The 26075-nt window shown below is 44.5% G+C and overlaps 2 protein-coding genes across 5 annotated transcripts in view; one reads left to right on the top strand and one right to left on the bottom strand.

Moving 5' to 3' along the window:
• TPP2 (tripeptidyl peptidase 2) overlaps positions 1-1048 on the top strand; it is a 41699-nt gene extending 40651 nt beyond the window's left edge. For both annotated transcript variants that reach the window (XM_028728190.2, XM_028728191.2), the window contains one exon: positions 92-1048. In XM_028728190.2, the coding sequence (XP_028584023.1) occupies positions 92-181 (90 nt within the window). In that variant the 3' untranslated portion in view covers positions 182-1048. The remainder of the gene's footprint in view (positions 1-91) is intronic.
• On the bottom strand, positions 651-20425 carry METTL21C (methyltransferase 21C, AARS1 lysine). 3 transcript variants are annotated; one of them, XM_028728193.2, is made up of 5 exons: positions 20359-20425; positions 6353-6471; positions 4438-4580; positions 2938-3055; positions 651-2241 (listed from the first exon to the last, which is right to left on the bottom strand). In XM_028728193.2, exons 1-5 carry the CDS (start codon positions 20367-20369, stop codon positions 1847-1849), a joined length of 786 nt encoding a protein of 261 aa, XP_028584026.2. In that variant the 5' UTR covers positions 20370-20425; the 3' UTR covers positions 651-1846. The 3 variants fall into 3 exon arrangements, with proteins under 3 accessions (XP_028584026.2, XP_028584027.2, XP_028584028.2); XM_028728194.2 differs by lacking the exon at positions 20359-20425 and adding an exon at positions 9568-9647; XM_028728195.2 differs by lacking the exons at positions 6353-6471; positions 20359-20425 and adding an exon at positions 6193-6337.
• Between the last annotated feature and the right edge of the window lie 5650 nt (positions 20426-26075).

Raw genomic sequence — 26075 nt, 5'->3', positions numbered from 1 at the left:
AGAATGCAGTTTTTTAAAAGTCAACATTTTTAGTGGACTTTGTTTAATAGTGGAAGATGTAAAAGTGTACTTTAATTTTTTTCTTCTTTAGCTAATGAAGTTACTTGGATGGACACACTGTGCATCTTTCACTGAAAACTGGCTTCCCGTGATGTATCCACCTGATTATTGTGTGTTTTGAAATACCTGCCATTGTAAATCTGAGATGTTCTTACCTTGTTTGGATATAAAGATACATTATATTACTGGAATGCATGTTTTCATCCATTATTGAATGCTTATATCGTGTGTTATTAATCAGAGGACAAGGGGATTGTGTGAGGGTTCGGCTTCTGACATCAAGGAGCCTATTTAGGCTTAGATATTTAATTTCTGGGCGTAACTCTTAGTTGCCCTAGAAATAAAAACATAAGAACAAAATGTTTTGCATACATCGCATTGCTGGCAATGGGTGTTCCGAAATAGCCAGCTCCAAGGATTATTAGGAAATGAAGATGGGAAGGTTTCTTGCATGTGTATGTGGTTCTTAACTGTTTGTAATTTTAACCACAAGCCTGTACAAGCGGTTCTTTTTACAATGAGCAGGGTTTTAACATTGATGTTTTCAATTGTATGAAGGCCTTAAAAAAAAAACAAAAAACTCCTTCGGAGTAGCTAAAACCTTATTTATTAGACTTAACAGTAATGGAACTTAATTACCAGTATCACTTGCAAGAGTTTACATTTTGAATTTTTTTAAAATTAAAAACTTTCACACTCACTGCAAATGTATTTTGAATTGCTGGTGCAAAAGGTGCTCTTGAATATCTTCAACTCGGAGATGCTCTCAGATATCCATGTGTTGCAGAGTATCGGATAAACTGATACATGTATAAACAGTCAGTTAACACTTAAATCAGGTATTGTAAAACTTATACATACAGATATGTTAATAATGTTTTGGGGGAGGGAAATGTAAAACTGCTAAATAAATGTGCAAATTTCAAGATCAAAAACGTGCGCACTCTCATACTTTTAATTTTGTTAATAATAAAAACAATCAAACAAAGCTGAGATCTGTCCTAATTTTTTCAAGAGTAACTAAAGGGAGGCATTAGGAAATCAATGCTATTTTCAGAGCTGGTGGAGGGAGGACACATAATCTAGTCTATCTGACTTCATGGAGGCCAAGTAAAAAGTTACATTTCAGCATTGTAGCAAATATTGGTCACAGCGTATATTTTATATGCCTGTTATTGAGACAACAATTTGGCACTGTTTATAGAACCAGAGGACTTTTAAAAGGACTCTATAAAGCTATAGCATGGTAGCCCCATTACCTGGAATTGGTTTATCCTTGTAGAAGCACAACCCTACATTTTAATCTGAAATGTTGTGGCTTCATTACACTACAGCTTATTCATGTTACTGGAGTTGCTTTCTGTAGTCACATGGGACTTACGGAGTAAAATGGTCCTCTCTCCTTTCTGTTTCTAGCAACAGGATGTGGGGTTAAGCTTTCAGGTCCAATTACCGGTAAATCAGTTTTATGGAAAAACCCAGGGCATAACATCGTGGGTAGCTCCAAAAGGATGCAGTTTGGTGGTGGTCGAACATGTTCTGTTAATCATCTGGGGCAACAGCTGCATAAGGAGCAGGAGAGCATTTACTAAAATCCACTTATTTGACCCCCTTTGCATACAGTCCTGCTTTTTGGGGTTACCCATTATTGGGAAATAGAACCCCAAAAGCCAACTTGAATGCACCAGGCTGTTGTGAAGAAGGAGCTAATTAACATCTTTTAAAAACTACTGCTTTGTAAACTTTTAGGCTGCATCTGTTCTAGATTCTGGCACTCTTTTGGATCTTAATTTTCCCTTACTGTGCCTTTGAACAACTTGACATTTGACTCTGGAAATTCGGCTAGCTGCGTGATGTTGAGCATGTTGCCAACTCTGTCCAAAAAATCGTAATCTGTGCTGAATCTGAATTTGTTTGCCCATAACAAGATTGTCCCAGGCTGAGAAAAGTAGCCTATGGTGACTAACAGAGCTTCAAGAGCTGTGTGGTGGTAGACCAGATCAGTAGCCACAATAAAATCATAGTGATGGGTTGATATGGGGAAGTCTGCGTGGAGATTCTCTCCCCAAACCAGCTTTCTTACTTCGGGCTTGTGAACGTTCAGGTCGCGTGTGTTTCTTGAAATATTGAACTCCATATTTTCAAGGACCTCGGGCAAGTCAGTAGCTGTCACAAAAGCACCTGAAAGAGAACAAAAACGATTAGTCTTCCTTGATAACCTGAAGAGAGGCAAGGCAGTTCTCTGTTTACATTTTTGCTGTTCAGTGATGTCATCATTACTGACTCACTAGGCTTTCTGTCCTCTGCAGGAACAAGCAGCCATTGCAGTCTCTGGATAAAACTGCAGGGCACCCTCTGGCTTAGAACAAATCATAGAAATCCCAAGACTAGCACTGTAATCCATTTACTGCACTGACACATTTTCAAGGAGAATTTACTATAGATGAGGCGAGCTGGAAGTTTTGTGTCTGAAGAACATTTCTGAAAGGTTCTATTTCAGACTAGCAAAGTTGTTTGAGCAACACCTGCAGGTTAATCAATGGAGCAATTCTCTCTCTTGGGAAATCAAAGCCTGTTTTGGACTGTCTCCTACTGCACTTGGTTATATCCCTTGCCAGATAAATGAAGTTAAGGCACAAAAGAAATAGATTTCAGAATGCTTTTTTGTAATTAGCTACTCGCAAGATAAGCTGCCCATTTTAGGCTTCGTATGGCATCCTGTGTCTATAAGGAGGTTGTGGGTAGACAGCATTGTCAAAATGCTATTCAAATGTTTGGGACTCAAGAGAGTACTGGGTAATGTGAATAGGTAGGAACTGTGTGTAAAATGTGCAACAAGAAGCAACACACATAAATACTCTTTAGCAAATTACCAACCTAGTATACTTGCCACAATGGACACCAGGCCTGTCCCAGCTCCCAGTTCAAGTAACTTCTTGTCTCGGAGACTGATTTCTTGTTGATTTGATTCCAAGTACTGACACAGAGCAAGTGCCTAAAAAAATTAAATTTGTCTTCAGAATTTGGGAGGTGCTAATGTTTAGAACCTAATCTAGCTGCAATAGTGTATGTGCATGTTCATCCCATGATTTCAGCATGCGAAATCACCGACGATGCCCTCTGATGCCCTCAATGCAAGCTCAGTCCAAAAGCAAATGATGAAAGGGGGAAGGCTGGGCTGTGATGGATTAATCCCTTCAGCCTCCCCAGTGCTTTTTCCTCCATACTGCGCCCAGTACTAAGGTTTCAGGCAATGTATCGATACGTCACCCGGGCTATTTGAATTTAAAGTCACAAGAGCAGTTTTGGAATTTCTGATCACCCACATCTGATACATGCCAGATCAGCCTCCTCATCCATAATCAGATCATGGATGAGGGACATCTGCAGGTGAGGCAGTGGAAGTGCTGGAACTGGTGTCTTGCCTTGGTAATAGACTGTATGAAAGCCAACAAACTGAAACTCAATCCAGATAAGACGAAGGCGCTGTTGGTGGTTCCCTAGACCAGGTGGATGGGAGATCTCCTGCCCTTGATGGGATTACACATTTACCTGTCAGGGAGATACAAACAGTGGGGCGAAGGAAGTGGCACTCCCGGGAGCTGCATGGCGAGAGATCATCGGGGCAAGCCGTGGCTGGCAGTTCCAGGGAGGCTCTGCGGTGCCCTGCTATGTGGCAACAAGGCTAATGCACGCTGCCCTTCCAGGCCCAACAGAAAGGCAGAAGCTGTGCACAGTGAGACTCTGGGGTTGCGGCGCTCATCTTGCTTTACTGGCCGAGAGAGCCGACGTTTGTCCGCAGACAGTTTTTCCGGGTCATGTAGCCAGGGTGACTAAGCCGCTTCTGGTGAAACCAGAGCAGCGCACAGAAACGCCGTTTACCTTCCCGCCGGAGCGGTACCTATTTATCTACTTGCACTTTGACATGCTTTCGAACTGCTAGGTTGGCAGGGTTTAGCTGGTGGTATGTTACGATTTTGGAAAGCAGATATTGCCCAGCCTTATTCAGTACTAATGTAGCATTGATTAACCATGCAGCGGTATCAGCTGTGGACATGTAAAGCCATAGATTCAATGAATCCATTTAATCTATTCTGGACTGTAGGGAGGTTCAGAACGCAGTCTTATCTTGCTCAGTGGGTTAACTACATATCCAGTATCAGGTGCGCAATGAACTCTCTGCTTTTAATGGGCACAGGGTTGACCTTAGGCCATAAGCAACACTAGCAAAGGAAAAGCAGTGGTTTGGCTGACATAGCCTTCTGATGACCCTTTCCAGCTCTTAAGATCCTAAAACAAGGTATCAAGGAAAGCAAAACGCTTCATTATCTTACAGAAGCTTACTCGCGAGGTGTTATTTCCCTGTGTGAAACTTACGCCAGGCCATACTACGGCTCCAAAGTTTTCGATGGACTCTTGAATGGTGATCTGGTGGCCAGCGTAGCAGTAATGTTCTTTGTCAAAATAGGGAGAGGCCTTAGGAACCCATTTCTGTAATATTTTGAACACGCGGGGCAGCCCTGCGGGGAGAGAAGTCAGCAATAGTCATCTGTGAACGTAAGAGGGTTCAGGAATTTAAACAAAATGGGCTGTGCTTTGTTGCGAGTGCTTAGAAAGCCAATCTTGGTAAAAAGTCTCACAAAGAGCTGCAAATCTTGGCGTGCCTATACAGTTCCCTGCAATACACTGACACAAAAATATGTCTATGTAGACTTATCTCAAAGCTGGCATCTTACGGTAGCCACTTCTGCATTGCCAAATATAATGGCATGCAGCCTTCCCAAAAGAGGGCATGGATTTGCATATGCTAATCTGTGTGTGTGTGTGTGTGTGTGTGTGCGCGCACACACACACACACACACACACACAAAATCAGAAAGATTTGCTGTAAATGCAACCTTCTATAGACATCTGAAGGCAGCCCTATATCGGGACCTTTTTAATAATAATAATAATCATTTATTATTTATACCCCGCCCATCTGGCTGGCTTTCCCCAGCCACTCTGGGCGGCTTCCAACAAAGTATTAAAATACAGTGGTCTGTTAAACATTAAAAGCTTCCCTAAACAGGGCTGCCTTCAGATGTCTTCTACAAGTCTGGTAGTTGTTTTTCTCTTTGACATCTGGTGGGAGGGTGTTCCACAGGGCGGGTGCCACTACCAAGAAGTCCCTCGGCCTGGTTCCCTGTAACTTGGCTTCTCGCAGCGAGGGAACCACCAGAAGGCCCTCGGCGCTGGACCTCAGTGTCCAGGCAGAACAATAGCGGTGGAGACGCTCCTTCAGGTATACTGGACCAAGGCCATTTAGGGCTTTAAAGGTCAGCACTAACACTTTGAATTGTGCTCGGTTCCGTTATGTTGTTGTTGTGCTATTGTATATCATGTTGGAAGCTGCCCAGAGTGGCTGGGTACAAAAAATTAACAACAACAAGTAATTTAAATACATCTCGTCACAATTGGAAAGGTTCTGGCTGTAGACCCGTCTGTCTATTCATTCTGCAACATAGGAGCTAACAGTTGGCAAAGCCCTGTTCTTCCTTCTTGCCTTTTATTTATTTTTAAACTTGGTGTGGACAGTCCTTCAAACAAAGAACTCCTTGAAGTAGACCACTGTCTGAGATAAACGCAGTCATCCTGGCATCACTTGGCAAATTCAGCCCAAAATTTGAGTACAGTGGTACCTCGGGTTAAGTACTTAATTTGTTCCGGAGGTCTGTTCTTAACCTGAAACTGTACTTAACCTGAAGCACCACTTTAGCTAATTGGGCATCCTGCTGCCGCTGCACCGCCGGAGCACGATTTCTGTTCTCATCCTGAAGCAAAGTTCTTAACCTGAAGCACTATTTCTGGGTTAGCGGAGTCTGTAACCTGAAGCGTATGTAACCTGAAGCGTATGTAACCTGAGGTACCACTGTATCGGCATGCCTGGAAACTCTAAGGGTTCAAGGCAGGCTGCCCTCAAGCCCCCCTGATTTCCCTGAAAACCATTTAAATGATCTTAAATAAATTTGATTCAGCTGTTCCTTACTTTCTAGCAGCATAAAACACTTAATCGGCAATCCTACGCAGAATAACCACTGAATAAATGTGCGGAGGCTGGTGTCGTGAATTGCATTGTGCGTTACCACGTACTCGTTGAAAACATAAAGGACAAGTGTTCCCAAAGACTCATAAATGACAACAGGGTTGCTTATTTAATTCTTGGGAGCTGATGAGAGCAATTGATTTAGAAGGGGGAAAAAACTTGCGTAGGGTTGAGTGGGCGAAAGCGATACTGTCTTTAAAGGGAAACCTGAGTCAGATGCAAGGGAGCAGCCATTGTCTCCTTCCTCCAGGTGTTCCTCGTCCTCCATTATTCCTTGGTCTGCTTTAAGGAAGAACTGGTGCCGTGCAGAAATCATAGCAGGAATGCTACAGAAGGAACCACCAAACAAACAAACCATGAGGTTTCTGAAAGGGGGAGGATAGTTCCCGACTTTTTTTCATTTTACCCTCTGAGGAAAAGAAGAAGTTGAGTGCCAGAAACATGGCACATGCTACATTAAAACCAGAAACCAGAGTTAAGACCTTTCCGTCAGTGAAAATCTTCAGACACTTACCGTATTTTTTGCTCTATAAGACTCACTTTTTCCCTCCTAAAAAGTAAGGGGAAATGTGTGCGCGTCTTATGGAGCGAATGCAGGCTGCGCAGCTATCCCAGAAGCCAGAACAGCAAGAGGGATTGCTGCTTTCACTGCGCAGCTATCCCTCTTGCTGTTCTGGCTTCTGAGATTCAGAATATTTTTTTTCTTGTTTTCCTCCTCCAAAAACTAGGTGCGTCTTGTGGTCTGGTGCGTCTTATAGAGCGAAAAATATGGTAGTTCGTTTTTGTTTCTGACATTCGTATTTTGCTCCACCACCAAAGAGCTCAAAGAAGTTTGGGACTGCCTCTTACAGTGGAAGCCATATAGGCAACAGGTGCTGTCCAAAATATTTCACCCGCTCCCTAATAATGGTCCTTGCCACACTTCACTTCCCAAAACTAGCTTTGGCGTTTCCAGAGCACATAATTCAGGCAAATACCTGGAATGCCAGGCTTGGGGGGTCACCTCTCACAGGCTGTCTACTCAAACCAGCCACTTAAGAGCTGAAAGAAGCTTAGCATGTACCGTATTTTTCTCTCTATTACACGCAGATTTTTTCTCCTAAAAAGGAAGGGGAAATGTCTGTGCGTGTTATGGAGCGAATGTGGGGGGGGGGGGTCCCCTGGAGCCGATTAGGGGAGCGCAGGAACAAAAATCAGCAAAAATCAACCCTGCGTTGTGTCGGAGAGGGAAACCTGAAAAGAGGAAGTGGTTGCTTTCTTGCATTCTGCCTCAGGGTCTTACTGCCCACCCTCCTCTGTTTCGTTGCTGTGTTTGCTCAAACGGAACAAAGAGCAGGCAAATCCCCTCCCCTCCAGGCAAGCAGAGGGGAAAGCAGAGGTCTTTCCTTCTAATTCCTCTCCGTGCTCCTCGCAGGCAGCCAGAAAACATGCAGGAGGAGAGAGAAAGCTGGCTTCGGTTTGTGGAAACTTTTGCCTTTCTTTCCTCCCTCCCGTAAAATCTCTCTCCTGCTTTCTTAGCCAGCTGCTTCTCTGCACACCGCTCTCTTGTCCCTTCTGTGTTTTTCCTTCACTCCCCACTTAAAATGTAGTTACAAAGCATGGATCCACATGGATCCTCAGGATCTTTGCATTGGGCCACCCCAAATTCACCATCAGATCACATAGCAGCCTGCCCCCCAAAAATCACACACCCACTGTTGCCTGGGGCTGCAATGGTGCAAAAACGTGGTTAAAAAGCATGGATCCACATGGATCCTCAGGATCTTTGCATTGGGCCACCCCAAATTCACCATCAGATCACATAGCAGCCTGCCCCCCAAAAATCACACACCCACTGTTGCCTGGGGCTGCAATGGTGCAAAAATGTCGTTAAAAAGCATGGATCCACATGGATCCTCAGGATCTTTGCATTGGGCCACCCCAAATTCACCATCAGATCACATAGCAGCCTGCCCCCCAAAAATCACACACCCACTGTTGCCTGGGGCTGCAATGGTGCAAAAATGTGGTTAAAAAGCATGGATCCACATGGATCCTCAGGATCTTTGCATTGAGCTACCCCAAATTCACCATCAGATCACATGTCTGTGGCCACAGCATGAAGCACAAAAATGATACATCCACTGTTTCATTCAGAATTTTTTTCCTTGTTTTCCTCCTCTAAAAACGATGTGCGTGTTATGGTCAGGTGCGTGTTATAGAGCGAAAAATACGGTAGTTCACCTTCACCTGTAAAGCTGACAGAACAAGGCCTTTCTCTCTGCTCTTATTTATGACACCCAGTCCCCTGGACCTTAGTTTTTTATAGCGACCACTAGGTGTCCTCAAAAGCTTATGTGACAATAGAAACTGATTACGTTGGAATCCTAACAAGGTCTACAGAAAAGTCAGTCCTATTGAAGCCAATGGAGCTTACTTCCAAGTAAGTGAGGCTAAATTACTGCCTTTATTTTTAAGGTGCCACAGAAGTGTGTGTGTGTGTGTGTGTGTGTGTGTGTGTGAGAGAGAGAGAGAGAGAGAGAGAGAGAGAGAGAGAGAGTTTTGCTAGAAAAGACTGTAACAAGGCTACCCCTCTGGAATAATCATTCTAAGTTGTTTCCATGCTGTTTTACATTCCATAATTGTTTAATCTCTATCCAGACTCGAACAGGTTTTTTTAATTTTATGTGGGAGATGTATTGCCATTTGCAAAGTGCAGTTTGTGATCTGTGAGTGTTTGTGGCATTCTGCTCGAGAGAGAACCTCGTGAAGTCAAGTCACTATTTTAGTTAAGGTAGTAACTGAAAAACACTTTGTTAAAATAAAATAAAAAGCATCCCTAAAGGATAAATGTGCCACTCGCGAAACCATCCTCTCAGGTTCCTGGGTTAGTAGCATGTCTGACAGAAAAGCATGAGTGATGCTGGGCAAAGTTCACAGGGAAGATATTCTGCAGAAGCCCCGTTGAAATGAATGGGAAATTTCAATGAGCTTTACACAGACCGGCTGCTGTTCCATGAACTGTGCCCATAACTCACAGGCTCATCACATAACCCAGTCCTGACTTCACCTCCTACTTTTTACCTCTCACTTTCTCTCTTGCATGCCTCATGTGCTCATGCGAGCTCTGTTTGCTTTGGAAGCTGTGCTTTCATAGCCCTGGGCCTGCCACAGAGTCCTCCATTCACCATGAATCTCCTGGTCCGTTCATTAGCCTTTCGGATTCTAAAATCTCCCTCTGAATTTAAGCTTGCCGCTATCGAGCAATATGTTCCTGGTCTCCCGCTACGTATCTTGCTTGACCTAACCACCACCTGTTGTGCCCCTTGTCGAAGATACATCGCACATATTAAAAATAAACATGAAGTTCAAAATGCCCATCCCTTTAAGTCTCAGCTCATTCACTGACCATCCCCACGAAAAGGCTAAGGTTACCATTTTACCTGGAAAGTTGTAATTAATCCGGACTCCGAGGATCCAATTCCTAAGCTGAGAGATTTTTCAACCAGCTCGGTGCCTTTTATAGCGAAGGTGTGCCAAGTGGGGGGTGGGTACTGGGGAAGGGGGCGGGCCCTAGACCATTTAGGGATAAAAACCTTTGAATGAAGAGAGTCCCTGTCATGGGTTCCATTCTCTGCATACAGGCTAGTGGAAGTAAACCGAGCCATCTTCATTGTGAAGTAGTAAGTGACGATTATGATATGAACTTAACTGATATGATATGACTTGCTATGTGCATGTTATGTGTATATTAAAATCAGTAGCACATCTCCCAATAAACATCCCGGCGGAGAAACTACACCTTAATATCTATCGCAGAGCTGTATATTCCAGCAAGCTATCGGCCACTGATAGATTCACCAGCTCCAATTCATAATTTTCAATGTATGGAGAGAAAACAGTTTCTCTCTAACATAAAAATATCCAAGGACAAGGAAGCAGCTTTAAGTAGATTTGACATACATTCATTCTAATAATGCAAGGTCAAATTAAACAGGGCTCTATGTATCATAGATATTTAGAGTCGGAAGGAACCTCAAATGTTATCTACTCCAACCCCCGGTGGCCCGTGCAGGGACTGGCATGGGATCAATCATTCTCACGTTTCCACTCATCACTTCCCAGCTAGAACATGCTGCAGAATTAAGTTTTTGATACAATTTGGAATTTTGTTGGGGACAAACCACGTGCTTTTAACCTACTCCCTTTCTCCTCATGTCCTGGCACCAGTTGTTGTACATTTCTTTCCCCAGCCAAGTCAGACATTTCAGTACCCTCTTGGGCAGTAAAATTGAGTGTGTCTTGCTGACTGTATCTTTAAACTAAGCTAGCATGCCATGAATTTCTGGCAATCTCTATTCTGGGCCAAAGAGACCAATTCTTCACCAAATTATTTACCAAATTGGGAATATTTTTTAAAGTGTTATCTGCATTAAGATGATTCATTTTCTGGTTTAACCATTTGTTTCTTGTTGTAATCAGCCTTTGTTGTTGTTGTTGAATTGCTTGTTCAGATTTTAATATTTTGGGTGTTTGTTGCGCGTCGAGGTCCCCAAGATGCCCCCCAAAGAAAAACACAATTGACTCTTAATTTTTGTTTAAGGTTTTTGGCATAATTTTGGCCACAACTTTATTCAAATTACAGCAATGTGAGTGGTTGCTTAGGCATTGGTAGCACTAACTGACCCCGCAAGGGGACAGCTCTGACATTCGCACCCCCCGCGAAGTCAGAAAGGGTAAGTCACCTGGGGAGAGAGATGGGACTGGGAACCATGCCTCACCTCTCCCCAGAATGCTCCCAGGGGCTCTTGTGTGGCCCTAGCCCCTTGTCAGGGGGTTTCGGACAAAAGCATGGGGAGCCCCTGGATTCCTTTAACAGAAAACCCTTGAAGCAGCAGCAGCAGCAGCATTTTGGAGGGGCAGGCACAGCCGAATCCATACCCCTCCACCAACCAATTCCAAGACCAATGCCTAATCTGCAAACCTTACAAGTTGTGACGATTTGCTACGCAGTAGGCAAAAAAACCAAGTGGCACACACTAATCAGCCAAATGGACAAAATTCCTACCAGGCCCCTGCCCCAAAGCAGACCACCCCATGACAGGCATAGCAAGGTCAAGCAAACAGCCTAAAATTAGGGAAGGGAGGGCAGGTGATCTGAAGTAAGCAGCGAAAAGAGGAAGTTCGTCGCTGCACGGGTTGTATTTAACAAATAGGGCTGTCAATCAATAAATGGCAACATCTAGATTTCCCCAGTAACAGCCCGCCCCTGCTTAAAGGATGGCCAAACCATTTGCCTAACAGCAGTAAGGTGTCACGTCAGCCCCGCCCGCAACCCGTGCTCTCCATGAGGGAGAACACACTTTGCCAGTGCTTTAAAGAAAGAACGTAGCCCCTAACAATGGGAGTATGTAACGTACTCATCGGGACGCGGGTGGCGCTGTGGGTAAAAGCCTCAGCGCCTAGGGCTTGCCGATCGAAAGGTCGGAGGTTCGAATCCCCGCGGCGGGGTGCGCTCCCGCTGCTCGGTCCCAGCGCCTGCCTACCTAGCAGTTCGAAAGCACCTTCAGGTGCAAGTAGATAAATAGGGACCGCTTACCAGCGGGAAGGTAAATGGCGTTTCCGTGTGCTGCGCTGGCTCGCCAAAGCAGCTTTGTCACGCTGGCCACGTGACCCGGAAGTGTCTCCGGACAGTGCTGGCCCCCGGCCATTTGAGTGAGATGGGCGCACAACCCCAGAGTCTGTCAAGACTGGCCCGTACAGGCAGGGGTACCTTTACCTTTTACCTTTTAACGTACTCATCATGTATTACGTTCACAGTGTGCCGTTCTTCCGCAGAATTCAAGGCATGCTGCAGATTGTTCTGAACAGCCTCCTACCTAGGCACAGAGTGGACCTGGACCTAGACCTCACGCACAGCTCCAACAATAGGGGCCTTCACGTTATCCCCTGATGCCACTGGAACAAGAAATATTTGTACACAGAGAGTGTGCCCTGTGTTCTAGCACAGAGAGTAGCATTCCTAACGGGCTCTGTGTAATTCATTTACCACATCTTTTGAACTCCACGGGTCTCTCTGCCCGTGATGGATCTAGTCAAATTCTCCCAGAGGCAGCTGCCCACCACCAAGGAGTGCAAAGGCTCACAGAGGAGATGGCGCTACAGCCCAAAGCAGCTGTCCTGGGCACCCCCACAGACATGGACTAGCAAACAAAGGCAAAAGCAAAACTGTTTTGGAACTATGGGGAGGTGGCCGGACAGCCCAGGCTCATTGCGAATTGGCTGGTGGGCTGAGACCATTAATGGTGCCCTCTGGAGGCTTCGCCCCGGGCAAAATTCATCACTAAACGCCTTTAGTTTTGGCACTGTCCCCCCGGCAACTGACGTAACCAAGTGAGCAAGTGGCCTAGTGCTCCACCAACATTTTTGTTCCTTCTATGGTAGCCCAAATCATCTATCTGCATTTTGGACAGTGATGGAGAACTGCACTAAAAAATGTGACAGGAACAAATTGTTGATGTGAAGACATATAAACGTTTTACAATGAATACTCGTGGTCATGGGACCACGCCGTGAACAATCAGAGCAAACACTCAGCAAATGCGAGATATGGGTGTTGCCATTTTGAGGTGGGATTCAACTTCAGCCATGCAACAGCAAACTCTGGTGTTGTACCGTAATTGTGGTTAACTGACAGGTCCTGTGCAACAAACCTGCTTTCCTAAAAGACTGGGCTTTTCGCGGTAAGAAAAGTGATGAGAAAATGCAATGGAATGTGTGGAATAACAAGTCTTTGAGCAATGTCATACAAACTTTCCACAAACAGATTGGCACGGATGCTCGTTAAATAGTCCACATTGCCTAATCTCCCTGCAAACAAATTGGGATAAATGCTCAATAAACAGGATGTCTGAAATTGCCCACAATTTAACATCTGAGAAGGCTTTGTGTGAAAAATAAGAACATCATCAGTTTAACAAGCAACACTTTTGCTGCTGCTGCTGCTTCAGCTAAGTGACTCCTTCCTCGGCTCAGCAAGCAGAGACTACTGAACCCCACTTCCCTGCCACAGTGATTGCTCTTGAATTGATATAGCCATAGAGTGGGTTTGGTTGTTTTTTGCTATCACATTGGCCAGGTAGGAAACGTCTGCCTACCATCTGAGTCTTGACTTGTCAATCTTCCTTCCTCTTAATCTCTGCCTTCTGGTGCTAGTTTCATGATTTTTCATGGCAGGCAGATTCCAAATAATATCTCTTGTACATTTGAGAAGTAATTTCTGTAATAAATTTAAGCACTGGTTGGGGAAGGGGCAAGCAGGAAGATTTAGCGGGGCAGGTCTCCCAGCTCCTGCCCAACCTGTCTCTCATGTCCAAACCTGTTGAGTAGAGATTGCTCTTGAATTCATCCCAAAAGGGAAATTCTGAAGTGGCCTCTTCCTTCTGCTCTGAAGAATAGATTGTGTTTGTACCTGCAGCTAGGCAACAGCTAGCAGATCCCTTTTACATTCCATGCAATCAACGTGTATCCGTGAGCAACTCTGTAAGAGTGGTGTTAGTGTTAAGTTGTGGGTGAACATATCAGACGACACAGCGATTCTTCAAACAGCTCTTGTTTATTCACAGGCCAGAACAGAACTGAACTGAAGGGTTCAGCCAGCCTGCTTATATAGAGCTCCACTAGAACGCAACAGTAACCATTTTCTGTAACTATCCAATCACTGAACGTCACTTTCAATCCCTTATTTGCATATGTGGACCTGAGTGAAAACTATCTACAGTATCCCCCTGCTGGCCCAGGGTGAGAACTTCAGTACATAACAGTTACTTTTTGGACTCTGCACCAAACTCACAGTGGGAATAATGTAACTCCATGCAAAATTCTGCATTGTCTAGTAGTCTTAACTCCATTGCCATGAGCCTTCCAAAGATCATCACATATAAACCAGATCTCAATGTGCCAAGAGACTAGATGTACCACTAAAAGGTAAATGAGTACAGTAGTTCCAGAAATTCATCTAAGGCATGCATGGCCAAACTTTGCCCTCCAGCTGTTTTGGGACTACAATTCCCATCATTCCTGACCACTGGTCCTGTTATCTAGGGATGATGGGAGTTTAGTCTCAAAACAGCTGGAGGGCCAGGTTTGGCCATGTCTGATCTCAGGGGTGCAGGGCTTGCTTCCTCTGCAACCTAGAAAGGAAGCAAGACTCCTATCCCACTACTAGCCTGGGGTAATCCATCCATCCCTTACCTAAAGGTAAAGGCAGTGGCGTAGCATGGGGGGTGCAGGGGGGGCCCGGCCGCACCGGGCACAACATCTGGGGGGGGCGCTCGCACTCTCAGTGCTAAAATCAGTGCTAAAATCCACGGGTTAGGGGGCGCAAATTACTTGCCTTGCCCCGGGTGCTGAAAACCCACACTACGCCACTGGGTAAAGGGACCCCTGACCATTAGGTCCAGTCGTGACCGACTCTGGGGTTGCAGCGCTCACCTCGCTTTATTGGCCAGGGGAGCCGGTATACAGCTTCCGGTATACAGCTTCCGGGTCATGTGGCCAGCATGACTAAGCCGCTTCTGGCAAACCAGAGCAGCGCACGGAAACGCCGTTTACCTTCCTGCTGGAGCGATACCTATTTATCTACTTGCACTTTGATGTGTTAGGTTGGCAGGAGCAGCGACCGAGCAATGGGAGCTCACCCCGTCGCAGGGATTCAAACCGCCAACCTTCTGATTGGCAAGTCCTAGGCTCTGTGGTTTAACCCGCAGCGCCACCCACGTCCCATCCCTTACCTAGGGATGGCCAAATATGCTAATTTTGCTTTCAGGTTTTCTCTCTCTTTTTTATAATCTGAGTTATCTTCTCCACATTTTCACTTCAGTTCGCAATTTTTAGAAAAGCTGTGCAACTTCATCGGTATTTTTGGGAGAATTTCTCCTCCTGTACACATTTTGTATGCTATTTTTGTAATTGCAACACAATTCCCTGAAACCTGACAGGTTCTTTGTATGTTCTTTTCACTAATATATGCACTCATTTGAACCTTTTAGAATATGCATTTTTGTAGTACGTTACTTGGTTGGGGAACTGCATTGCTGGATTCCAGGCCTTCCAAGTGTTCCTATTTTCCAGGGACAGTTCCAGATTTACAGAAGCCATCCTGGTTTTCTGATCCGATCCCAGAACGTCCCACTTTTCCTTAGGACGTCCCTATTTTCATCAGAGAAGTGTTGGAGGGTATGGAGTTATGTGACCGCTGAGCCAAAGAGATGAGTAACTAAACAACCTTTAGATGATTTCTGAAGGCAGCCCTTTATAAGGAAGCTTTTTAATTTTTAGTGCTTTTATATATGTTGGAAGCCACCCAGAGTGACTCGGGCAACCCAGTCAGATGGATGGGGTATTACTATCATTATGTTATTCTTATTAAGATGTCCCTATTTTCCATTGGAGAAATGTTGGAGGATATGAAATTCTGGTAAGTGCAAATTCTGAAGAATGGCTGTGTTTGCTCTGCATGTTGTTTGGGAAAGTACAAATTAAGTTTGTTTTTAAATGCAAATAGAAGGAGCATCTCCACTCCCATCGTTCTACCTGGACACTGAGGTCCAGTGCCGAGGGCCTTCTGGCAGTTCCCTCACTGCGAGAAGCCAAGTTACAGGGAACCAGGCAGAGGGCCTTCTCGGTAGTGGCACCCGCCCTGTGGAACGCCCTCCCACCAGATGTCAAAGAAACAAACAACTACCAGACTTTTAGAAGACATCTGAAGGCCTGTTTAGGGAAGCTTTTAATATTTGATGCATTACTGTATTTTAATATTTTGCTGGAAGCCTCCCAGAGTGGCTGGGGGAACCCAGCCAGATGGGCGGGGTATAAATAAATATAATAATAATAATAATAATAATAATAATAATAATAATAATAATAATAATTCACACCTATATCTAATCAAGGGAGTCACTCAAGCTACAGCGAACCCCACCCACCAAGGGTTCCTAGGGAAAGCACTGGATACGATGCCGTATTTTCCTCCGAGAGCATCTAAACCTAAACAATATGCTTCATTTAATTTCATTGCTGCCTATAAAAACATTTGCTTTCTGTGAAACGTATTTTTCCAGAGGTGATGAAAGAGAGGGCCCAGCAGAGATGCTCTGGGGATTTAGCTCAGAATTTTGGCAAACCTCACGTCGTCAAGCTATTTGTGCATGATGGGAGTAACACAGCATGAGGATAATATGCTAGGAATGAAACGGGCAACAGTTACATGTTCTGGAAAACACGAGTAATCTTTATGGAGATTGAGGCTGCAACCCAATACTCACCTGGGAACTCGGTGGGACTTAGGAATATAAGGAGAGGCAGCGGGGGGGGGGGGGTGACATTCCTAATATTAAATTGATGCTTTTGAATTATGGTGCTGGAGAAGACTCTTGAGAGTCCCATGGACTGCAAGACGATCAAACCTCTTCATTCTTAAGGAAATCAGCCCTGAGTGCTCACTGGAAGGACAGATCGTGAAGCTGAGGCTCCAATACCTCATGAGAAGAGAAGACTCCCTGGAAAAGACACTGATGCTGGGAAAGATTGAGGGCACAAGGAGAAGGGGACGACAGAGGACGAGATGGCTGGATAGTGTTCTCGAAGCTACCAGCATGAGTTTGACCAAACTGCAGGAGGCAGTGGAAGACAGGAGTGCCTGGTGTGCTCTGGTCCAAGGGGTCACGAAGAGTCGGACACGACTAAACAACTAAACAACAACAATATTAAAGAAGAATGCTAGATATGGTTTCATTGTTGATTATTCTGAAGGTGGCCACTTTAACTGTAATGTTGCATGATCTCTGGAAAGTGAGAAAATTTGGGTACCAAAGATGACTCTTCCTCCCAGCTGAGGGCAGGGGGTTGACGAAGCTGGGTGTGCATGTTAAGGAATAGCAGAATCGCAGAAAGGGACCAGGAAAGAGCTGGGACTTAATTCTGGAAGCCCCCAGTTAGAGCTGCTTCTCTGAATTTGTGTGAATTACAAATATCCCTGGTGAAAGGGTTCCTTTAAAACACTACCTTCATCAGTTCTTAATCGCTAAGCTGTTTAGCATCTACTCTTAAGGGTGCCGATTTCTACAAGGCCAGACTCTCATTAAAGCAGCGAAACAATAAAATGAATGAGTAGCACTTCCGTTAGCTGATCTAATACAACATCTACTGGAAAAGTGGTTTGCAAGCTTGGTTGGGAGAAGCCCTTTCCCTTGGGGTTCCCAAGAAGCTGGTTAGGGATTTCTCAGTGAGGTTAGTCATTGGAGACAAGCTTCCCTGAAAGGCAGCTTCCCTGCCACTGCTGATAATTGCCTTGCAAGGCCAGCCCTATCAGTAAGCAAACTGAGGAAGCCGTATCAGCCATAGATGATGGGAGGTGTTGAGAGAGCAGCAAGATCAACCCTCTGGTGTATCCTGCACCTCTTAAACAAATCTGCTGGTTGCAGGGGTGGTAGAAGACACTATCCCATTGTCGCTGGAAGTAAGAGTCAACTTCAAAATATATTGGGCGGGCTCTACAATAGGCAGCCACAGGAGAATCACAGAATCATGGAATTGTAGAGTTGGAAGAAGAAGAGGAGTTTGGATTTGATATCCTGCTTTATCACTACCCGAAGGAGTCTTAAAACGGCTAACATTCTCCTTTTCCTTCCTCCCCCACAACAAACACTCTGTGAGGTGAGTAGGGCTGAGAGACTTCACAGAAGTGTGACTAGCCCAAGGTCACCCAGCAGCTGCATGTGGAGGAGCGGAGACGCGAACCCGGTTCACCAGATTACAAGTCTACCGCTCTTAACCACTACACCACACTGGCTCTCAGGATCCTCTAGTCCACCTCCACCCCCAAGCAATGCAGGAATATGCAGCTCTCCCATACGGGGATCAAACCTGCAACCTTGTTGTTACTGGCACAGCACTCTAACCAACTGAGCCATCCACTTGGAATGTTTAGTATGTTCAAGAGAATATTGTCAATTCCCATAGGATGGCAATGAAGCATGAGACTCTCAATTCACTGTGTGCCACGGAAGAGAAGCCCAGAATTCTCTGCTGCACGCAAGGGTTTGATAACAGACCATCTAACATGGAGAAGAGTTCCCCAAATGTGGAAAGTTTGAGAAGTACCGTAAAATAAAATGAGAAAGTACTGCAGCATGAAATCATGGTGGATGGAGAATGGGCTAAATGTTACATTCCCTAAATTATAATGTTGTGGGTTGATGAGATCCTGACCTATCAGTTGTGCTAAGAAGCTCGCATCTGAACAGGCATTGTGAGAAATTGTGGCTAATTTGAAGGAATGGCATTTAAAACCGCGGGTGGGGTTACTTACGAATATGTTTCAGCGGGAGGCCATTTCTGTAGATGGAAATTGCACTGCATATATTTATCCAACTCCTATAACATTACACGCAGTAGTTTTTAGATCTTTAGTCACCCGGATACCACAATGTCAAATTTATGCTGGGGATAAATCAATAAACAAGTCACACTACCAGAGCATTGCTCAAACTCCTATGACCAAAGCCTACATTTTTCCTGAACCAATGCCAGGGTTATGAACTGAGAGATGTGAATAGCCATCTCTTGCCCCTCAAGTGCAATTCCTTATTTAGGCATGTGGCTAGGAATCCAAGTGGATGGCCGAATCCCACATAATTGGCTGTTTGCAGACACCTCTCTCCGACAGGAAAATATAAAGCCAATGCAGACTTTGGGTTAATGGCGCTGATACCCCTTTGGGAAACGTGCTCTCCAAAACTCAGGTCCTTGTATGCCAAATAAGCTGTATGAGTCTAACTGTAATGCAAGGATTTATGTGAGTTCAGCTGTGTGTGTCGCTGTGTTTAAAAAGGTGTGCCATCTTAGGAGTTCCTATGGAGGCAGTGCTAATTGAAAGCATGGAGATCACCCTTGGACAGCTCTTTAACTCTGTGATATATTGGGTGCTTTGACTCACTCTTGTCTTCACTGGTTCACAGAGATGGATGAGGGCTTTTCAGAAGACATCCCGTGCTTCTTGTTACGTGCCATGATGCTAAATTAGCTTCTTACCAGAAGCCAACATCTGGGGGGAAATGCAAATTAAACTTTGGAGAGCTGCCTGGGGAAGAGGAGGATTCATGTTTTCCAACTAGCACTTCCCAATCCTCTGTCTTTGTTTCTTTCAAGATTAACTATGCATTAGCAAATAAATAGGTTGGATTCTACAATAGATCCTTCCTATTTTTGACTTTTGGAAACATTTACATGTCACAGCAACATGTGGGAAATTGGGATGACCGATGTTTAGATGAAAATGGTTCTGCAAAATGTTTGGGGTTGCCAACTTTTGTTCTGGAAGGGCTCCTACGCCTTTAATGGATGCATGACATACCATAATTCACTAGTTTGCACTTTTCCTGGCACATGGGGGGGGGGGGGAGAGCCCTGTGATGCCTGCAGCATGCTTTTTGAGCATGGAGGGGGAGGAGGGTTCCCCACATCGAGAAAAGCAGTGCCTGCTGAATTGTTACAAGTATGCAAGGCTTGGGAGCCCCAAAAGGAAAAAAAGTTGGCAGTCTTACTCTTGATTTGGATGCCGAGTAAAAACGTATTTTACAAAGTCACCCTTTTTTGTTGAAAATGCACAGAAAAAGCATCTGAAATGTTTATATCTGGCAGACCTTGAGAGCTGTTGTTTAAATTGTCTATTAATAGCACTGAAGCGGCAGGTAGAAAGAATGGCTGGCTTTAGCAGAGAAGTCTCCCCCTCTCCGATTCTCATGCGATGTCACCGGCCCCACTGGTGAAATATTACCAGCAGAGCTAACAATGAAAACCAACATGCATTTCAGATATGTTGTTCCTTTGATCTCATTATTTCCAATCTGGCAAAGAAGAGTAATATGGTATTTAAGGCTTATGGAAAGTGAGCCGGTTATCCTAACAGCTGTTTAGGCAGATAAAGTGGGGGAAAGCAGAAGTAATTTCATTACAGCATTAGCAGAGAAATCCATAAAGAGAAAGTGAAGAGCCCACCAAGTATCTTTCAAGGTGAAAGCTTTCTGAAGCAGGGTGCCAAATATTTTCAGTATTTTTTGTAATGCATGCAGTGCAGATGCAAATTCAGCTGTTTGTGCACTGTGAACAACTGGAGGGATGCTCCTAGGCAGGGTTTTGGTTTTTTAAGTTTCTTGTGTGCATGTTTAACTTACCTGAACTGCATGCCAGGTCTCTCTCCAAGCCTCTACTTATCTGCCAAGAGATTGTTGGGCAAATCAGCAATATAGATCATTGCTTCTCCAGTTAAATGAAACGTCTGGTATAATAAAAATACAGGAGTCTACAAAAACAACAGAAAGGCTTAATGTGGTATGCAAGGAGGATTCAAATGCATTGCTTTCAGTGGTCCAAGACATATTAATAGAGATCTCTTAGGGTAGTTTTAGCAAAAACAAGACAGAATTATTTCAGAAATGCATTTGTTTATTCTATGTAAACTAAGTTAAGTCCAGGCATAGGCCCTCCAGATGTTTTGGGACTACAGTTCCCATCATCCCTGACCACTGGTCCTGTTAGCTAGGGATGATGGGAGTTGTAGTCCCAAAACATCTGGAGGGCCGAGTTTGCCTATGCCTGGTTAAGTCTATCAAACAGTAAGTTTGCTGGGGTGTGTATGGAGGGAATGATACACATTTCCACATGGAGTAGGATTGTAGAGTAGCAAGTACATATTGTGATGACGTAATGGAAGATGGTAAAAAAATGAATCAAAACTATTATCAATATTGGGTGGAGAAAATAAAGATTGCAGGGCAAAGATGACGCCTTTTTTTCTTGGCAGCTGCTCATCTGGTGGTGGCAGAGACAGAGGAGCAGGTACCAATAGCACTGTGGAAAGAGCAGATCCGAGACACTGCTTAACTAACTAAAAATAATAACCATGCAGATACAGAAGGCTAAAGGAGATACAGACCTTGAGAATACTTGGCATGCTCTTACAGTCTTTGTGAACAGGGGAAACATCAGCTGAAGACCAGCAATGAATGACTTCCAGACATCCTCTTTACTGAGTATTCATCTTGATTTCTATGGGGGGGGGGGCTGCAGAATTAGATGGTGCTGAGGAATTATGGAGCACTCGTTCTGATTTGCTGGACAGGAAGTTCGCACCAATAAATTCTATCCCACTCTTTCCAGTTCATTTAGCACACGTTCAAAACAAACTCAAAGAATCCCGTGAACTGTAGTTTAGCCCAGACAGACGTATAATCCCCAGTTGCCACAACAAATTACAGTTCCCAGGATTCCTTGGGGGAAGTCATGTGCTTCAGATGTATGGCATATATGCAGCCTGCCACTCTTCTTACCGCAATATGGGAGGGAAGTAGGTTTGTTAAAATAGTGACACTCCGGAAGTGCTGTGGGTAACTATGGAACAACCTTAGAGGATGAGATTTTACTAGTTCTATTTATTTCAGGTGGCAAAAAGACAAATGGATATTGAACTTTGGGGAATGCTCTTATGCCATTAAAATCCCTTCTGTAAATCAATCAACGGAAGTAGCAGAAAAGAAAAAGAACTGGTCTATCTAGTTCAGTATTGTCTAAACCGGAGGGCAATGGTTTTCCAGGGTTTCCATTATTTCCCCACCCTACCTGAAGATGCTTCAGACTAAAACTGGGACCTTTTGCATACAATGACCGCTCCCCACATAAAACGGGGGGTGACCTTTGTGTGATGCGCGCAGCCCCTGGATCTGGAGTAGCTCCATCAACACAGGCTTGGCTTCGCCTTCCCCCAGGTGGGATACCTGGAGGTCTCCGCCTACCTCAGTCAGTTGTCCAATCCCACCTGGGGGAAGCGTTGCCAAGGAGACCAGGCCAGGTAGGGGAGGGACTACCTGCCCACACAATAGAGGGAGGATCTTACCTGGGAATCCTCACTTGGCTCCAGAGCTTCTCCCACCCTACCTACCCTCAGTTAAGCCTTATTTTGCAGGTTAACTTTTCTTCACAGGTATGCGGGCGCTGCTACGTCAAGGTCGCTGTTAAAGGGCCGGAAAGGAATTTCCCTGCATTGGCAGGTTTTGCCTTTCCCATAGCAAAACGTCACAACTTTGGCGGTATCAGGCCTTGGGCGGAATCCTTGGGCACCTCTTTGCAGTGACGATACCAGGGTTCCCCATTAAAGGGGTTTCTGAGGGGAGGCTTTGACCGTACGCTGAGAGGTCGTCATTGCTCTCCCCTGCGGTGGTGGCGTAATGGGGGCGGTTATCTCTGCTTGAACATATGTTCTCCAGAGCTGGCCCATCCCCTCCGCACTTGGGTAACCCTGATGTTCCCTAGGTCCCCGGCTGGGGACTGGGGAGGGATAACGCCCAATGCCTGAGCCAAGGTCTACCCACATCTGAAATATAATAAAGTTGTGGCCAATTTAATCCCATAGCACGTTGTCTTGAGTCGTTATTCCACATGACGGGGGGTGGCACCTGGGATCTGGGAGACTCTGCCTGTCCACGCAATGCATGTTCTCTGCCACTGAGCTACAGCCTGCAAGTACCTCCCACATCACACTGCAGAAAGCTTAATTTAAACCGTATGGTAAACATATGTGAACAGGTGCAGCATTTCTTCCTGTTTCTTTTCTGCCCAACTTGCATTCCAGCAGGTTTCTAAACCTATTTCTAAACCAGAAATAGGGTATGTATGTATCATATCATCGTATTATATCCACTGTAATAAAAATCTGACCTTAGAGTAGGCTGCATATTCTAGGCCAAAACCTCTCCAGTCACTTACCGGCAACTTGTTGGCTCAACGGCAACAAATTTAAAGACCAGTCCCAAATTGCAATCCCCCCCCCTTTCACTTGGAACGTTACATGAATAATATCGAGCCACAAGTTTCCCAGGGCTGCGATCGTTTCCAGAGTATGAACCAGAAACACGAGACGGGTCGTTCTTGGAATGCAGCGTAAAATTTATGATGCTAATAAGGTGTTAGGTTGCCTCGCCCTCGTGTTTGTCAGCTCCCTATCTCCGGCGGAACAGTATTCTATCGTTTCGGCACATCGGCGCGTAGCACCCCTGAGCTGCGTTTTGCCAGGGAACCGCTTTTAAAAAATAAGATACTGCTTTGTGGCACGTTGCATATGCAGCAAAATTCTGCAAGGCCAGAGTGCAAAGCCCTTCTCGAGGGAGCCGTAAAGATCTCTCAGGTTAGATCTACTTCCTCAGGTTCCCAGAAAGCAGGAGGGTTAGCGTATGAAAGTCCTGTGGATGCCACTGCAGCAGCTATGGCAACGTATCAGGTTTGTCTCATAGTATATAACAAGGCTGCTGAAGTTTGCCTTCCTCCAGAGTTACAAATCATAGAACGGAGTTAACAGTTACGTTCTTGCACATATAAACCTCTGACATTTTATAAACATAGTGGAGTGAACAAAAGCAATCAGTAGTTAATATGGTGGGAAATATTAGCCTCCAACATTTCTCCGATAAAAATAGGGAGTTATTATTTATATTTATATTTATATTTATATTTATATTTATATTTATATTTATATTGTTGTTGTTGTTGTTTTACTACCCCACCCACCCGACTGGGTTGCCCTAAATAAATAAAATAAAATAAATTTAGCCATAAATCCATTTTTAAACTGGACTTTGCAGTTGTTCATTTAAATGCTCACCAATTTGATTAGCCTGTACAGTTTAAGACTGACATATATAATAAACCCAAACTCAGGAATGCAAGCTCGTTCACAACATCTCTCACAATTCCATAGGGCTACCATATTTCAAAAAGTAAAAAACCAGGACATCCTGAGCTTTTCTTTTTTTTTTAAGAAAACCTCCAAAATGGTGTCTGAGGTGATGTTGATACCATTCCTGCCTCCTGCAGTGCATATACTGTATATGATAGCAACCTCCATTTCAAGTTGAATTGGCAGATTTCACAATCCTAACAGGATATGTTACTATTCTTACTAAAGCTACAAGAGTTAACCAGCAGATAAAAATATTAAAATCACAGGCAGATGGTGGCTGTACATCTAAACAAGTATAAATATACTTTTCCTAGTCCACTTATAAGATGCATCGTTTTCTTAGAAAGAAGTTGGTTGCCAGAGTTTATCAACGATTCTTCCTATTTGTCCTAAATATCCTTGACCACGTAACAGACTGTAAGTTAATCTTCAGGTTCAGTGCAAGTGAATACCAGGAAAGAGAAATGGCTTAGACAGTTTATGATCAGCAACTCAAATTACAGTCTTGGGAGTCCTCTGCAGCACTGCACCATTTCAAATAAACAGTGTGATAGCATATTTACAAAGTGAGGATTGGTTTTTCATTTCACCGTAGAGGCCAACTCAGAAATTGCAAGGAAAACTTTGTGGCATCAAATGAGAGACAGCAGACTGATGTCTGCCTTGCCCAGTAAGGTTTATAATTTCCCATTCTCTTCTACCTGACCAAAATGGAAAATAATTATGTACGGTATCTTCATGTGTTCCTACTTCTCATCTGGAGATTGCTTTGGAATACAAGTTCAACCAAATGTCACTTTTGTGCTGGTTGCCAAGTTTTGTTTTATGGGCACCCGTTCTTGTGCTCAAACCAGGAGCCTAATACAGTGGTACCTTGGGTTAAGTACTTAATTTGTTCTGGAGGTCTGTACTTAACCTGAAATTGTTCTTAACCTGAAGCACCACTTTAGCTAATGGGGCCTCCTGCTGCTGCCGTGCTGTCGGAGCACGATTTCTGTTCTCATCCTGAAGCAAAGTTCTTAACCTGAAGAATTATTTCTGGGTTAGCGGAGTCTGTAACCTAAAATGTATGTAACCTGAGGTACCACTGTACATTCTACCAGTGTTGAGGTGACTCAAACTACAATTAATCCAGAACACAGCTGCCAGACTGGTGACTGGGAGTGTCTACCAGGACCGTATAACACCAATCCTAAAAGATCTACATTGGCTCCCGGTACATTTCCAAGGACAATTCAAAGTGTTGGTGCAGATCTTTATAAAGCCCTAAACGGCCTCGGCTCTGTATACTTGAAGGAGTGTCTCCATCCCCGTTGTTTAGCTGGGACGCTGAGATCTAGCTCCAAGGGCCTTCTAGTGATTCCCTCACTGCCAGCACTGAAGTCAGGTTACAGGGAACCAGACAGAGGGTCTTCTAATTTACCGGGAGCCAATGCAGATCAAGGTGGAATCTACACACATATAGAAAAACATTCTGAAAATGGTGAAGAATTAAGTTTGTTATTATTGTCTATTTGTTTATTGTTCCCCCTCCCCCTCTTCGTTTTTTTCCTTCTCTTTTTTCTTTTCTGTTTTTGTGTATCATTTTGCTTTGTGGTTTGTGTTATTATGGTGGAAAATTTAATAAAAATATATATTTTTTTAAAAAAAGAAAGTGGTTTTTTTAAAGCATTTTTTTAAAATACGTTGAATTTTCCATAAGGCTCATCATTGCCATCTAGTGTCACATTGTATGTTGCACTTAAAACACACCTATAATGTTTCATTTGCAGCTGTATAGCTGAGTCCCCAGTGTGTTACATGGTCCCAGCAGCCACTCCCAGTCACCACATTCTAGATTAGTTGTAGTTTCCGAGTCACCTTCAAACGTTGCCCCATGTAGAGCGCAGTGCAGTAGTCCAAACAGGAGATAACTAGAGCATGCACCACTCTGGCAAGACAGTCTGTGGGCTGGGTCTCAGCTGGCAAACCAGGTGGAGCTGGTAGACAGCCACCCTGGATACAGAATTGACCTGCGTCTCCATGGACAGCTGTGAGTCCAAAATGACCCCCGGGCTGCATAGCTGGTCCTTCACAGTTCAGGACCAAGGAGTCCCCCACACCTGCCTGCAACCTGGTGTGGAGTTCAACAACATCTGTGGCTTATTCCTGTTGAGCCAG

The sequence above is a fragment of the Podarcis muralis genome, chromosome 4 (genome assembly GCF_964188315.1).
Source record: "Podarcis muralis chromosome 4, rPodMur119.hap1.1, whole genome shotgun sequence".
NCBI lineage: Eukaryota > Metazoa > Chordata > Lepidosauria > Squamata > Lacertidae > Podarcis > Podarcis muralis.
This window is presented reverse-complemented; position numbering and strand designations above follow the sequence as displayed.